General features: G+C 37.0%; 2 protein-coding genes across 7 annotated transcripts; both read right to left on the bottom strand.

Moving 5' to 3' along the window:
* Positions 1-334: 334 nt before the first annotated feature.
* pknox1.1 (pbx/knotted 1 homeobox 1.1) lies at positions 335-7,648 on the bottom strand. Of its 3 annotated transcripts, none has more exons than XM_016563898.1 (11): positions 7,574-7,648; positions 6,258-6,369; positions 5,206-5,336; positions 4,465-4,636; positions 4,182-4,352; positions 3,984-4,095; positions 3,345-3,442; positions 3,125-3,250; positions 2,952-3,028; positions 2,035-2,195; positions 335-1,162 (listed from the first exon to the last, which is right to left on the bottom strand). In XM_016563898.1, exons 2-11 carry the CDS (start codon positions 6,309-6,311, stop codon positions 972-974), a joined length of 1,293 nt encoding a protein of 430 aa, XP_016419384.1. In that variant the 5' UTR covers positions 6,312-6,369; positions 7,574-7,648; the 3' UTR covers positions 335-971. The 3 variants fall into 3 exon arrangements, with proteins under 3 accessions (XP_016419384.1, XP_016419386.1, XP_016419385.1); XM_016563900.1 differs by having other exon boundaries at positions 3,125-3,244; XM_016563899.1 differs by lacking the exon at positions 7,574-7,648 and having other exon boundaries at positions 6,258-7,530.
* A 611-nt stretch (positions 7,649-8,259) lies between these two features.
* ndufv3 (NADH:ubiquinone oxidoreductase subunit V3) lies at positions 8,260-15,664 on the bottom strand. 4 transcript variants are annotated; one of them, XM_016563897.1, is made up of 5 exons: positions 15,573-15,664; positions 15,196-15,313; positions 11,887-12,645; positions 11,497-11,760; positions 8,260-8,832 (listed from the first exon to the last, which is right to left on the bottom strand). In XM_016563897.1, the coding sequence occupies exons 1-5, from the start codon at positions 15,615-15,617 to the stop codon at positions 8,672-8,674; spliced, it is 1,347 nt and encodes a 448-aa protein (XP_016419383.1). In that variant the 5' UTR covers positions 15,618-15,664; the 3' UTR covers positions 8,260-8,671. The 4 variants fall into 4 exon arrangements, with proteins under 4 accessions (XP_016419383.1, XP_016419380.1, XP_016419381.1 ...); XM_016563894.1 differs by having other exon boundaries at positions 11,497-12,645; XM_016563895.1 differs by having other exon boundaries at positions 11,497-12,645; positions 15,202-15,313.
* Between the last annotated feature and the right edge of the window lie 508 nt (positions 15,665-16,172).

Below are 16,172 nucleotides of genomic sequence, written 5' to 3'. Positions count from 1 at the left end.
TGCCATAATTCCCAAAGCATCTTTCATAACTCTGATTGTTAAGGAAGCTTTGTACATGTTAGATCAAACTACATTAACCTACAGAGCAAAAACAAAGAGGTCCCTCTGAAACGAAGGAACATCTTCAGCATACGGATGAAGATTACTGGAAGAGACTGATTTAACTCATCTTACTAAATTTAATCAACGTATCAGGCTTTCTGTGCTTATCAGCGGTATAGTTTTAAAAAAGAATATGTAAGGCATTTTGTATGTGAGTGTTAAATCCAATTTACATATTTAAAAATGGTTTATAATCCAACATTTTTTTTTGTGTTTTTTTCTAAAAAACTTTCTAAGTCATCCCCTGAAAACAGGGCAGATAGTATAGTTTCTGTACATAAATATTCCCTATAAAACACAAACTAAAAAAAGAAAGAAAAAAAGAACACTTTTTACAACGTTCATATATAAAAATAATAATCTCTTTTCTCGAACTCCGTCTTGGAGCCTCTCGACAAGCGTGAGCATACTGAAGAGAACATGAACATGCAGTGTGAATAAAACCAGAACGACGACAAACTCTTCAAATCTTGGCATTCAAAGGAGTTAATATAGAAAACAAAATCATTACAAACATTCACTAAAGAAGCTTAAAAACATTCCTCTGCGTTCTATTGTTGCAAACTTCTTGAAGTGTCTCTATATAAAAGTGCACGCACCTGCACGTCTACACAATAAAACCAGGTGCTGAAATGCAACTCCTCGCACACAGCATCTTTCATTAACGTTGTGCTCTCTGTAAACTGTTCGTGTGTGTTTGTGTAACATATAGGCCAACATACAGTACTCTTAATTATTTTTTTTGTAGTGCACAAGTATCAGCTTTGCTGAAAGTCTATGAGGGGACTGGATCTCTTGCCACAAGTGTTATGTGCCAGTTTTCCAATGTAAATGTAAGCATGCAGTGTGTGACCTGCGATCCATGCGTCTTAGTCGCTAACATCTAAACCCAGCCCGGTCATGTTAGCAGATGACAAATCTGCGTCATCTTCATTGCCGCTTTCCTCCGATTCATCCTCGCTGTGATTTCCCATCATGACTTGCTGCATGGCGAGAGTTGCTCCATCTGATGAAAGTGCCTGGAAGCCATCGACGTTCATCCCCACTGTAACCATACTACCTGCACACAATCACAATACATATATTCCACTGTCAAAAATCAGTCAATGAAAAACTGTAATATAAAACGGACTCTTTTTGGGCATGAGTTAGTGATGGGAAGTCCGGCTCCGCTGATGCGCGATTTCTCCTCTCTGATTATTTGTCCTGTTTTTGAGAACATTCTCTAAGGCAGTGATCCTCAAATGTCCCTGCATAGTTTAGCTCTAACCCTAATCAAACACACCTGAGTTTGCTAATCAATGTCTTCAGGATCATTAGAAAATCACAGGTAGGTTTGTTTGATTAGGGTTGGAGCTGAACTCTGCAGGAAAGTGGATCTCGCGAGCCAGATTTGAGGATCACTGCTCTAAGGGGACCGATGTTGCAACAATGCAGTGTCTTCCTACCTTAACCAACGCGCTTGCGTTTAAATCCAGATCCCCCGCCTCTCTCTGTCGCTCTGTGTACCTGGCCTTTATCACTACACTCGCTGTCTTCGGAGCGTGTGTCCCCCTTCCTTCATTCACATAATGGTATGATCCTAGTCTATCCTCCCATGTGATTAGCTGCATATGTATTTTTTATTTTTTTTGTAATGAAAAATTTTTATAATAGCCTTATTTTTATGCATTTTTTTCGTTACAAAAAAATTGTTACTATTATTTAACATTTTAATAAAACTTTAATTGAACAATTGAACACAGAACCACAGCAAACAACTCAAATAAATAAAGGCAAAAGTCTTAACATGAAGACAATTTAGTCTTTAGTGCAGGTTGGCAGTCGGCTCTTCTCGTTCGCTACAAAGAATCGGCTCTTAGAGCAGGCTCGTTCGCGAATGACACATCACTAGCATGAGTGCTGTAAAAGCACATTATTTTGAGACCGTACCGTCTGGCATTGTGAGCTGCTGCTGGGTTCCAGATGAGGCGATGGAGTCAGACCAGAAGCGGTGTAGCGGGCGGCTCTGAGCGGTCTTCTTCTTGGTTTTGGCCATCTCTGAGTTGACATCCAGCATTGGCTGCAAGATCCGTCTTCGAGCATTAATAAACCTACAGGACAGACCCAGACAATATTTTGCATCACTCGCTATGCATGGAGGATATATCAGTGCGTGGAAAGTTAATTACAATGAATAGTTTTGCAAGTTATTTTAGGTTTACATACTGCATTTCAATCATTTTAAATGTGTGATGAACACAAGCTGATAGACCGCAACTTTCAAGGTTTATGTAACAAACATGATATCATGTATAAATGAGTGATAGAAATTCATATTCTTTACATTCTAAATTCAGATGTAGTTATTTGGGTTTACTGTTCACACTCATTATTTTGCTTTGTTTATGCTACTTCTGTGCATGACATTGTAATTAAAAATGCCCAGCTAGGTAGTTGTTTCCCAGGTGCACCTGAAGGCAGGATGTCTGAATATTTTAAGGAAACACATAAATGCACAGCATTTGAGAACTCACTGTAAACATTTTGTATTTAATACATCAGGAGATAAAAACATAAGACTAGGAACTTTAAAATAGGTCTGTCACGTTATTTTGGTAAATCAAAGAAACGGAAAAATGAAAAACAAATGTTTTTTGCACATGTAATAATGTGCCAATAACGACTGGAAAATTATGAAAAAGTAAGCCTTATCATTTTAAGATATTATTGAACACTTCTGTTGCAATACACAACAGATTTGATCGATTATGTGGTTAATTTCTGTTGTTGATCCTGTGTAGACAAGTCAACCGGAGAGGCTGGAACAGAGTCACTGTCTACTTTGTGTTCTTGCTGGATTGACTTACCAGTTGTTGACCTGGAGTAAAGACAGGTTTGTTTGAATTGCAAGTTGCTTTTTCTCTTCCTCAGTGGGATAAGGATGCTGAATAAAGAAGATGAACAAGGGATTGTTTATAAATTTATATCAGGTACAACAAAACTGCACAGAATGACTTTAAATGGTTGTTTGCCTACTAACCGCTATGTGCTGGAAGAGCCAGGAGCGCATGACACTGGTAGCCTGTTTGGGGAGAACACCACGCTTGTTTTTAGGCGAGTTATCTCCCCCAAAGAAACTCAAGTCCTGACTGAGCTGAAGCTGGAGCTGCAGGAAGTAGAAGGAGTCACTGATCAGTGAGTCTGCTTGTGATCTGTGAGTAAATGTGTTTGTGTGTGCTCTGCTGGAGTGTCATGCAAACCTGTGAGTTCTGGATGTGTATTGTTCCAGGTGAGATGGCTTGTGTCACCACTTGTCCCTGTGGTGTGACTACTGTCACGGGCTGATACACTGCATTACCTGCACAGAAACAAGATTTTTTTTTTTTTTTAAATCTGAGGAACCATCATTTCAACCAAATAGCCTCTGATGCCAATTCGATTGAAACGGTTCACATGTAATAAGCAAAACCTAAAATAATCAAAAAAATAATCTACTAAATGAACACATTTATGCATCAACAATAAGAGTAAAATTATTTAAATGGAACAATACGTAATAAAATAAACAGCAATGTTTATAAGAAAACATTTGAAAATCAATGTATGAATAAAAAAAAACATAGGTCTTATAGGGATAATCAATGTAAATAATTACTTAAAATAATCAGTTCAGATTTAATTATTCATAACCACCCATTTTGAAAAATAGTGTTTAAAGAATAATATTGTTGTGTAGAAATATTGGTAATTTTCACCTTGTACTCATAGTTTTGATTCAAATAAATCACATCCAAACAGATTGAACACAAACTATCTGCAAGAGTTCAAATATGACATATACTCATATGACTGTAACCCCACGCAGCTCCCACTGCAATTCATAACACATGAACATGTACCTGCGACCATTTGTGATGGATTGACTGCTGTCACTGTAACATTGCCTTGAAGTCCTTGTGAGGGCGCCACAACACCCTGGGGGCTGAGGACACTTGAGAAAGGGTTGGACAGCTGCAAAAGAATAAATAAATCAAACAATACATCAAAGTACTTGTTGTGAGTGTTAGTGTCTAAAATAAGAGGAAAATGGCTTTTACTTGGTCATGGACTGGAGAGTATGGGCTGCCTGGCTCTCCACTCAGGAGTGTCTCACTGTTCATCTTGGTCTTGAGGCAGGAAATGTAACGGCTGCAGAAGTCCTTGCACAGGTCACTAACTTTCTCTAGCTCTAACAGATGAATCCGCAGCACCTGGATGGCCTTGACCATCTGATAGCAAGCATACATTTGTGACACTTGTCAGAGTTTGAAGTTAAGATCAAAGCTATAAGGTATATATAGTAATATTAGCTATTTTGTCACCATCTGCCACATCTCTTACCAAGTTGTCAAGGTCTGGGTCTTCACTAAAGAAGGCTTTGCCATCTTTCTCCTGACTGCGTACAAAGTTTTCAATGTCAACATCAAAACTGGCAGAGGTTACGCAGTCAGAGCCCTGAGTGGACTGCTCACACTTCTCAAACAGCAGGGCCAAGAGAGGGAAGAGGGGATGTCTGTGGTGAAGAAACATGTAAGAGACAACACTGTTCAAGGCACTCCTTACAGCACACGTCTGAGAGCAAAATACACTACCCTTCAAAAGCAAGATTTTTAATCTTTTTAAAAGAACTCTTTTGCTCATCAAGACTGTATTTATGTGATCAGAAATACAGTACAGAGATATATTTTGAAATATTATTACAATTTAAAATAACCGTTTTCTATTTAAATTTATTTTAAAATGTAATTTATTCCTGTTATGCAAAGCTGAATTTTCAGCATCATTACTCCAGTCTTCAGTGTCACATGATCCTTCAGAAATCATTCTAATATGCTGATTTGCTGCTTAAGAACATTTCTTATTATTATCAATGTTGAAAACAGTTGCACTACATGAATATAAAATAAAAAACAGCACTTATTTGAAATAGAAATATTTTGTAACATTATAAATGCCTTTCACGATCACTTTTGATCAGAATGTTTCCTTGCTGAACAAAATATTAATTTCTTTAAAAAAAAGCTTTTTAAGGGTAATGTGTATTTATAAAATGTATCGTGTAAATTCGGACACTCATGTCACCTATATATACAGGCTTTGTAGGCATCCATTTGTGTTTGTGTTTCAGTGGATACAGGGCTGCTGGAGCTTCCTGTGCTTCCATTGGCAAAGCCCTGTTCAAGGTCACTCTCTGACTGCTCCATGACCTGCATCTAATCCAGGAGAAAACAGATTATATTTCATATACTAGTTCTAACAAATTGCTAGACAGTGGTGTTTTAGCATTTGTAGCTCACTGACTTTACATCACTTCCAGATGTACACATTAACAGTTATACTTGTACTCACAAAGACTCATAAACAGCAGTGAAATGTTACAATTTTTATAACATTCTTTATATTTCTCTTAATTTTATATGAGATTTGCAATTTTTGTAAAGTTTAAAACCCTAATGTAAGTGATTATTATCTAACAAAAAAATTATATATAAATGAAATTAAAAACCAATTTTATTATAGTTCTTTAAATTTCTATTACATGAGATCTGTGCAACTTTTGTACAGTTTAAAACCATGATTTGTTATTTTCTAGCAAAAAAAATAAATTAATTAATTAAAATCCAATTAAATATGATCAACCAACTAAATTTTATAATGATCAACACTTTTAACAATTTTAATGACTTAGCCCGGTTAATTAAAGGCTTTTTTATCTTTACTATACAAATGCCTTGGAGTATTTCATCTTTTCAATTTAAATTTTATAATAGTTCTTTATTATCATTTATAATTTGTTATCCTATCTAGCAATAAAATATTCAAATTAAATGGCGTTTTTGGTAAAAAGGGTAGGATGGTTGCACTTGATGATAATTTGTGTAAAACAATAAAATGTTGAGATTAATCCTTTGTGACTAAGACTAAGAGAAAATTAGAAGAAATGGGGGAACATATGATGCATATAAAACTAGTTCGGTTTCATGCCAAGTTAATAGTATGTTATATAATAGTGCATCAAACATATTTATTAACTCTTGGGAAGAAAAAAAAAAAGTAATGGGACACCAAAGTGTGCGGTTCTCATGGAAAGTGCCAAACAAAAGAAGTTTGAAATTTGAATATGTCACACCTACCTGCTGGTCTCCCTCTTGATATTTGTCTATGGACACAGACTGTGCAGCCATCATACTCAAAGTGGCCACTGCCAACCCTGGGGCATTATATGGGCAGGCAGCAGGAAACGACCTAGAAGTGACCACATGCAACCTTTTTAAAGGCTCTAGTCTCAAACAACATTACATGAGTTATTGAAAACTGCTGTCTAAACCACTTTTTAACTTAACCAACATGAAGATACTGGTTTATTTATTTATTTTCGTATTCAACATATGCAGCTAATCAAAGGGGGAATGCATGGAGTAATCTTGCAAAGGGAAGCCTGAATGTATTGATATGCAAATCCAATGTTATATACTGTAGAGAGCCATTTCCATGCTTTACAACACACATTCACACACCCACTAGCTGCTAGCACATCTGCTGTGGAGGGTGCGAATACTTGAATATTTATCTCACGTCTTGCGACACTGGGGTTTATCAATATACACATGATATTTATTTCCCAACAAAATACCACGCTTACTTCACATATTGGCAAGGACGTTTTAAGTCAATCTCAATCAGAATGCATTTGATAACTTCGTTTACAAACAAAAATTAAGTTTAGTTAAAGCGTTGTTGGTGTAAAAACGAAATGTGAAGCACTAAATTGAGACGCATTACAGTCAGCTGTTCGTTTAGCCATTGACTGAGACTGAACTTTGAAGAACGAGAGAAGACTCGTCGGTCTAGCCTAAATGCTGTCGTTATTTGGACTGGGAAGTAAATGTAGCAGCGGGTGCTAAAGTAGGAAACGCCATATTCCTCGGTAACAAACGGGCAGAGCTGTTAGCTAGTGCATTATTAGCCCGCTAGCAAGCCAAGCACAGTCGCTACAGAGGCTCACACACGGCACTAATCCTTCACGTTTACTGCACATGAGCGCTGTCCTCGATGTGAAGGCAATTTATAGGACGTTAACGTGCGATTTGAATTACGTTAGTTTAAAAACCAACTCTAAAGCGGATAATTTAGCCCTGAGACTGTCGCCTAGCGCTCCTCTGGCCTGACTGAGAGCAGGGAGAGAGAGACAGAGCCGCTAAACCCGGGCCTTCACTCAGCGATCGATCGCCCTTGCTAGAATGAAACCTCATGTCCCTCAAAAAGCCGACATATTTTTTTGCTCCATCTAGAGATTTTTAGGACAAGATTGGCTCGACTGTCCCATGCAACTCCTGTGAGCCGCTAACAGCGTATGCTCTCTTTCACTCGGCCCCGGGCATTTTTGCGTGTTGCTCGGATTGTTTGACTGATAGGGAGCGGAAAAAGACAAGTTTGAGTGACAGCTTACCTGGGTGCCAATCTTCGTCACACTGACAAGCGGCTGCAGCAATCGGGATCCGCATTTGTCGCGCTACGTCATCACGCACGGGGACGCAGGGCACTCAGCTCATGAATATTTAAGTAGGGGGAGGAGAAGTGACGTGAGTCCTCAGCGAATATTTTAAACACTCCCCGTTATGGGAGTACCAGGATCGGGACAATTAGTTTTAAAATCTGTGCTATTTAAGTGCAATTTATTTGTTTGATGTTCTGCCCAAAAATGCCTTTTCTCAAAAATGTCACCATTTCTTTCAGGTTTGTCTACATTTTAAATAACTCTTTGCATTCATGAGTTAATTTTAAAGGATCTTGCAGTGGGCAAATAATTTTTAAAAGTACAGAAATGCCATTTAGTTGTTATGGAAAATGCCTTTTGGGCCTTTTTTTTCTACGGATTGCAAGGAAAAATTCGGAATCGTGAGCCATGTACATACAGTATATGTCAGAATTGCAAAATGTCACAGTCACCTTTTTATTTTTAATTATGTTTTGGAAACAAAGATGTAAACCCAGGATTCTAAGAAAAAAATCTGAATTGCGAGAAGAGATTAAAAAAAAAAATCAGTATATTTTTCGTAGAATTTCAAGAAACACAATACGAATTGTGAGATGAAAATTCACAATCACCTTTTTTAAATGTTTTAATTATGCGGCAGAAACTAATAATTAACATGAGGCAGAAATTAGTCATAAAACATTAGAAATGAGGTCATTTCGAACCTTTTAGTCTCACCTTTTAATTAATTCAGGAAATACAGCATTTAAACCATTTGCCAATTTAAAGTTAGAAGTACACTACCCTCCTTTATGCAATAAACAGTGTAATAAAGTCGAAGCAAGCATAGCCTCATTACAATAAAGTATAAATTGAGATCAACACCATTCAAATACTGTAGAAGACAACAGCAACAAATAACTCTGGAACCACTCTGATGAAGTTAAATCATTTTAATTCCATAATTATAGAATTCTAGCATAAAGCTTGAGATTTGCCAGTAAATCGTCTGAGGAACAGTGAACATGTGGAAGAAGCAGGGTTGTGGACAAAGGTAGCAATAACACAGGCTCAGTGTCTGCCTGCGGAAGGCTGGGGCAGACGGTATTTAGACAGCTCTACATCCACATCAGCAAAGGTGTACATGTTGTAGTCGTGGTGCTGCAGGTTCTTGTACGTGGTGTTGTCAAAGGGCTTAGGCTCCGGCTCCGGGGCTTTCTCTGGGGCTTGCTCTGAGGAAATCAATAATGTAAGAGATTAAATGCAAGACATGTGGAACTGGGAAAAAACACCACACAAAATGTAACTAACAGCAACTTAAAGACAAGCCCATACAATGAGTACCGTGTCCAAGGAACAAGTAACTGAACATTTCTTTTAGATTGGAAGATAAGCGTGAATAAAAATATTTGCGGAAGGACAAACCAAAGTTAAAAATTAAACATAGAATGATCATAGAAGGAAGTACATTTAAGAGAGCCGAGGAAGAGTCTTCCTGTTAATTCCTGACTCTTCAAAAGGATTTCTGATTTGAATCTTCACACTTTCATGGCATTACAGTAATCACTTTCAATCCACAGGTGGTCCTTTACACAAAAAGGTGTGAGGGGCCTCTAGTTTTTTACCTAGACTACATGCGTCTGAGTTTCTCTCACAACAACCTTAATTACTCTGTAATATTCCATTTCATCAACTACAGCTCCAGTCAATCAAACCTTTAAGTAAACCAGATGCTTATAAAGACAGGATCTTTCCACATTACTCTATTATTTTGCTCAGTTTTACCATAAATGTTATAAAACAACATGATAACACCCACAGGTTACAGCATAAGTACACAAACTGATAAATCAAACATCCCACAATTCATGAATCTCGACATACCACACTTATTTGTTATTACAGAACAAAACATATAAGTATCCAAGATTAAAAAGGGAGGGTTGTGACTGATGATGCCGGTAAGTAACCGCATTATATATGATCTCAATCGCTTAAAAACATCAATATGGGATGCTGAAACAGGAACATGAATGGATTAACTTTAGTCTTCACATGGGGAAATATTACCATTAACGTAACGGGATCAAACAAACAATATTTCACAATTTAAGAAAATATGTACATCAAGCATAAAATACAAATAAGCCCTGGGAATGGAGATGCTCATACAGGGGCAGAAAGTGTGAAAGGGACAGAAGAGTGAGAATAGTGCTTTGCATTGTCCATTAAGAAAAAAAGAAAGAAACCGCAAAAGCTAATATGCTACTAGACGTATGGAGGGATAAAAAAATATATATTTTAAGAAAATCACTTCAATGTAAAGTTGGCTTTATCCTATGTGTCCAGTGGTGCGGAAGAAATCCACTTAATAGCACTCAAAACACAGCAGTGTGGTCTTCAGCATGAATGCAGTCAATGACACAATCATGTATATGCACGATTACAGACAAAAAATGCTTACTTTTCTGAATGCTTATTTGCACAATGCTTTTACTACTTATTCCAAAATTCACAATCTTCCATGTGAGCCTCAGCTCCCATAGAGAAAACACACACTCATCCCCCAGTCACTCTGCACCAGTGGACATCATACAGAAACATACAGAAAAATTTTAAGTAACTGTTTCTTGCAATAAATAAATAAGGTGTTGATCATGCCAATTATGAGGTAAGTTGTCTTTAGTTTTTGTTTTCTATGGAAAGAAAATGGGTAACACTTTATTCCTTGTTACACGTTACATACTTACTATTATAATAACAATAAATTATGTAGAATTACATGCAAGTTACCCTAAGACAAACCCTAATCCTAACCATATAGTAAATACATGTAGTTAATTAATATTGCATACTATATATGCTTAAATGTAGAATTACACTGTAACAAGGACACCTTAAAATAGTGTAACCAAGAAAATGTAATGAACCACAACTATTCTACCCCTCCAATGTGCTTAAAATGCGTTCATACATACAGCAATTTTATCACTGGAGTGGGAATATTATTGGTTTAAGTAGGCGTTCATACAGTGCTGTTATTGAAGAGTCATAGCTTTTGAAAATCTGTTAAAATGCATCATAAATAATCATCCATCCTGATGATGATATGCATGAATGAATCTCTCACAGGAGAGACTACACAAAACTAGTTACTGTGATTTGCCTTTGTGGAGCAGCACTGTAGTCAATGCACTGCATCACTTCTCATTTGCATGAAGATGATAAACTTTTTTATTTTTATTTATTTTTTTATTTTTTCCTTTTATTTATCTAGGGCAGTTGAAAGTGGCAGGAAACAACTGGATAGGAGAAAAGGGAATAGGACTAATCCGGGACTCAATCTCTGGTCACTCTAAGCCAACCGTCCCTGCTGCTCATGTTATTATCGGAAATTAAAATTACTCTAATTACTTACAGTTACTTTCTTGCTGTATAATGCTTTATGTGTGAACACCTTGCTGATGAAAACAGAAATGCACAGGAGGGGGAGCACTATTAAAGTGACATACAGTACTTTTGTTAATATCACTCTCTACAGAACTATTTTGAAATGAGTTGCATGGTTAATTATATTTTTATACTACAATACAGACAGAAGAGTAGTGAGTAATGAATAGAATTAAAAGAAGCCATTTACAACCCAAACATCCAGGTAGAATTAAAGAATAAGTCATGCAAATTTATGAAAATGCAATAGTTAATAAAATAACTAAATAAGAAAAGCAAATGTAATGCAAATGCTTAATGAATATTAAAAGTTGCAAAGCCTTTGTGCAAAAGCAATCCCACTGCCGCAATAAAAGTAAATTAGTGTTGAATACATGGTAAGAGAAATGTGTTTCTGTGATGTGACGGATCCAGAGAAAGAAACTGAGTAAGGATGTGTGGTGTACCCTCAGGTGTCTCCACAACGTTGGTCTCAGCCCAAGCCTCCACAGCATCAGCGGCCACAGGTGCAGGGTCTACCAGCTCTTCTGAAGGGGCTGCCGGCATTCCTGCCTCAGCTTTGGATGATGCATCTTCAGGTTTAGCTGCAACATCTCCAGAAGCCTCAGAAGCTACTCCAGGACTCGCTTCAACGGCAGTTTTTACTACTTCTTCAGGACTGGCTTCTGTAGGGATGTCTGGGACAACTTCTGCAGCAACTTTGACAGCATCTTCAGCTTTGATTTCTGGTTCCTTTTCAACAACAGTCTCCTCCACAGCAGCCGTTTTTACTACTTCTTCAGGACTGGCTTCTGTAGGGACGTCTGGAACAACTTCTGCAGCAACTTTGACAGCATCTTCAGCTTTGATTTCTGGTTCCTTTTCAACAACAATCTCCTCCACAGCAGCCGTTTTAACATCTGTTGCGGTGTCCACTATCTTATCAGTAGTGTCAGCTTTTATGTATTCACTGGACATTTCTGGAATCGATTCAGTTGTGGAGGATGATACTATAGGGGCAGGATCAATAAGGGTCTCATCTGATCCATCTGGTTTGGCACTTGGTGCAGGAACCTCTTCTGGTTTTGCTTTAGTCACAGTTTTTGCACTTTCTTGAGCTTCTCCAAATGAGGCAGATTCAGGCAATGCTCGCTTATCTACTTGTTCAGTCGTCAGACCAGGAGCTTTCTTCTCCTCTGCTGCTTTCTCTCCAGACTGTAATGTTTCTGGTGTTTCAGTCTTTGGTTTCTCATCATCAGAATCCGAGTCTGAATCAGAATCACCGGAGGATGAGGATGAGGATGAAGAAGAGCTATCGTCTTGATCTTTCTGTACTTCTGCCTCAACATCTGAGGCCTTACTTCCTTTGCTTTTTGTAGAGACTTCATTAGTAGGTGGGACTTCAGTGATCTTTGCCTCTTCGACAGCAACTTCAGCTGCTGCTGTATCAGCAACTGGACCATCAGCTGTCGTCTCACTTGCAGCGGCTGTGGAAACAGCCTCAACGGTTTCAGACTCACCTAAAGCTACATCTTTGGGAAGAACTCCTGTGGCAGACAGCTTAGAAGGGAAGGCAACTGTGGGCTTGTAGGCTAGAAGAGAGGCCCTCTCATCGGCTGAGGAAATGGTAAATGGGATAAAATACATGAGATTGTTTTTGTAGTTTATTACATTAGAGAAACCCTCCCGTTCAATGTAACTGTTAAACCCAGCAAACACCATAAGAAAACCTTGCACACCCTATCAAAGTCCCTTTAAGGCTTGTCAGTCCACTTAGCAACCTCCAAGGCAGTTATTTTCTATCTAGACTAAAGGCATGCAGGTACAGCACTACTTGAATGTGGAAAGACCAGAATCTGTTTGTTAAATAGTTCAAATCCCCAATAATGTCTTACAAAAATGTAGGCTGAGCATCTTTAGCAAAACCAGGCTAAAAACTGCATTTTCAGTCTAGTCCAGCTAATGAGCAAGCACACTGCAGAGTAATAATTTAATTTAAAGACCACATAAAAATTGTTGTTTTGTACATTTAAGTCCATTTTGTGTAATTCTAGAGGCCACCTACACTACTGTTAAGTTTGGGGTCGGTAAGATTTTTTTTTTAAAGAAATGTATACTTTCATTCAGATCGAAAGTGACAGTAAAGAAAATAATATTACAAAAGATATATATATATATATATATATATATATATATTTCTTTTTTACCTTTCTATTCATCAAAGAATCCTGAAAAAAATATTCAGCTTTGCCATCACAGAAAAAAATTTAAGTTTATAAATGTCATAATTATTTCACAATTTTACTGTATTTTTGATCAAATAAATGCAGCCATGGTGAACATAAGAGATTTCTTTCAAAACCATAAAAAAAATCTTACTGACCACAGTCTTTTTAATGGTAGTAATGCATATACTAATGTACTCCTTAAAGATTAAAAATATATGTATTTTACAAAAATATTTCTAAGTTTTAAAATGTTAATTGTGTTAATTCCATGTAATATACCTATACGTATACAAATTTTGCATGTCCAATAGAATACTCTCTTGAATGACAATGTTTCCTTGCCTAAATTATAAATAACTGCCATCACGCACTAATAGCAAATCATGGTTTATAAGTGTGAAGAAAAAAAAAATACACGAAAAAGGCTTCAATATGTCCCATACCAAACAACATCATTAAAACCATTACTTTGCACAGTACTACAAATTGTTTGTGAAAATGCCACCTTCAACAGTAAAAGCATTGAAAAATCCCTTGAACAAGAATAGTCATGCAGATATCTTTAAAGGAAATGTGTGCATGCTTTTAAAACCAATTAATATAACTGCATGAGCTTCCATTGTTTGTCCTCAACCATTTCAGCCAAAAGTAAATGATGCTTTTGAAAGCACATGTCTTTAGAAAGCATGAGGTTGAAGGGATGGGATCTAGTGACCTAGTTCAAAGGGTAAGGGCATGTCCAAAATACCCACACTTGCAGTCTTGGCCACTTGAGAGCGTGTGCATGTGACAGGAAGTGCGTGCACAAGACTGTCCCAGGTCTGAAAAATGCCAAAAGCTCAGTGACCTTAATGCACACTAAACCCACACTAACCCTAATACCGCTTCAGGGCAGTATTTGAGGCTAAGTGTATCCCATCATTCATCATGGAACTCATATGCCCCAAAATTGTGAGAAAAACGTAAAAAAAAAAAAAAAAAAAAGTGTTGCTACTGTTGCACACCTAATTGGTGCAGAGATGAGTACATGCATTTGACAAAATGTCTGCAACTGGATTTTATCACTTAAAGAGACACGTTTATTAATCCTAATCCTTAATTTCTCACATTAATCCTCATGTTGTTCCAAACCTTTATGACTGCGTTTCTTCAGTAGAATGTAAAATAAGCCATTTTGAAGAATGTCTGTAACCAAACATGTACCCGTTTTGGTATTTTTTTGTCCATAAAACAGAAGTCAATGGGAATCAAAACTGCCTGGTTACCAACATATTTTCTTTCTTTTTTTTTTCCTTCATATTTTCTTTCTTTTACACGTCATGTCAGTATAGACTCATGTAAGTGCAAAAAAAAAAAAAAAAAAAAAGTGTTGCTACTGTTGCACACCTAATTGGTGCAGAGATGAGTACATGCATTTGACAAAATGTCTGCAACTGGATTTTATCACTTAAAGAGACACGTTTATTAATCCTAATCCTTAATTTCTCACATTAATCCTCATGTTGTTCCAAACCTTTATGACTGCGTTTCTTCAGTAGAATGTAAAATAAGCCATTTTGAAGAATGTCTGTAACCAAACATGTACCCGTTTTGGTATTTTTTTGTCCCATTAAGTCAATGGGAATCAAAACTGCCTGGTTACCAACATATTTTCTTTCTTTTTTTTTTCCTTCATATTTTCTTTCTTTTACACGTCATGTCAGTATAGACTCATGTAAGTGCAAAAACAACAAGTGTGGGTAATTGAGACAGGCCCTAAGTATAGATGAAGATGCAAAATGGCTAAAATCACCTACAGAACCTCAAAGCACACATTTTAATTACACACATAATATAATCATGCTGTAGACAGATTACGAGTGAGGTTGGAGTATAGTATGTGAACATCACACAAACTCGAGATGGGAGATGTATGGAAAGAAAAAAGCATGCCCTTACTCTTACTCTTACTTGAAGCCTTTGCCTTCTTTGCTGTTTTGGGTGGGACGTCCGTTTTAGTGCAGAGAGCTGCAATAAATGAGGTCCTAGGTGTCCCCCAGCCCTCACGCAGGAGACCCTGTATGAACACAGAAAAACATATTATTAGTCCAGTAACATTTTTAAATGATTTTAAAATTAGTCATTAATATAAATGTTATTTAACCTAATGTAATATTTTACTGACATTTCACTATTAAGGTTATAACGGGCAGAGATTTAAGTCCTGTTTTAACGTGTCTTCACCAAAATCTTATGCTAAAGGCTCTTCAAACACATTTACAAAGTATCTCTAGACCATCTTAGTAGAAATACAGCGAAAATGAGTTTATTATTACCTTGACAGATCCGAGTCGACCTAACCTGAGCAGGGACGTCGCCATCTTTGTTCTCCTGTTATTATTGTCCGGGTCGAAAATGAAACTCACGAATCGGTCATTTCCTCTATCTCTTAACATTTTCTAACCTTCTACCCACACTATATCAGCATCTTCTACCTCTCTATATATACTTATCCTACATTCTCTTCATTAAACCTGTATTATTCAGAAACTGAAACAACACATTTACCGTACTATTTCCTATATCTGAGTCTAATATATTCTTTAATGTTAACTCTTTTCCTTCATTCTTCCATACTTCTTCTCTTAGCACTTCTCTTTCTTCATCATAACCCTTACAATTAATAATCACATGTTCTACGGTTTCACTCTGTCCACATTTCGCACACAATCCCGTTGGATGTTTAGATATTAAATGTAGTGTTTTATTCAAACCTGTATGTCCCATTCTTAGTCTTGTAATTATACTTTCCTCCCCACGAATCGGTCGTTATCAATAGTTCCCTCAAAATGAAAAGGTGAGAATATTGTGTGGATCAGGGGGCATGCTCCACCCGTTTTTTTTTTAAAGATATTTGTTTTACATGCCCATTTGTA

The sequence above is a fragment of the Sinocyclocheilus rhinocerous genome, unplaced genomic scaffold (genome assembly GCF_001515625.1).
Source record: "Sinocyclocheilus rhinocerous isolate Xijiao unplaced genomic scaffold, SAMN03320098_v1.1 scaffold2695, whole genome shotgun sequence".
Lineage (NCBI taxonomy): Eukaryota > Metazoa > Chordata > Actinopteri > Cypriniformes > Cyprinidae > Sinocyclocheilus > Sinocyclocheilus rhinocerous.
The sequence above is the reverse complement of the archived record's forward strand: the minus strand, read 5'-3'. Positions and strand labels throughout refer to the sequence as shown.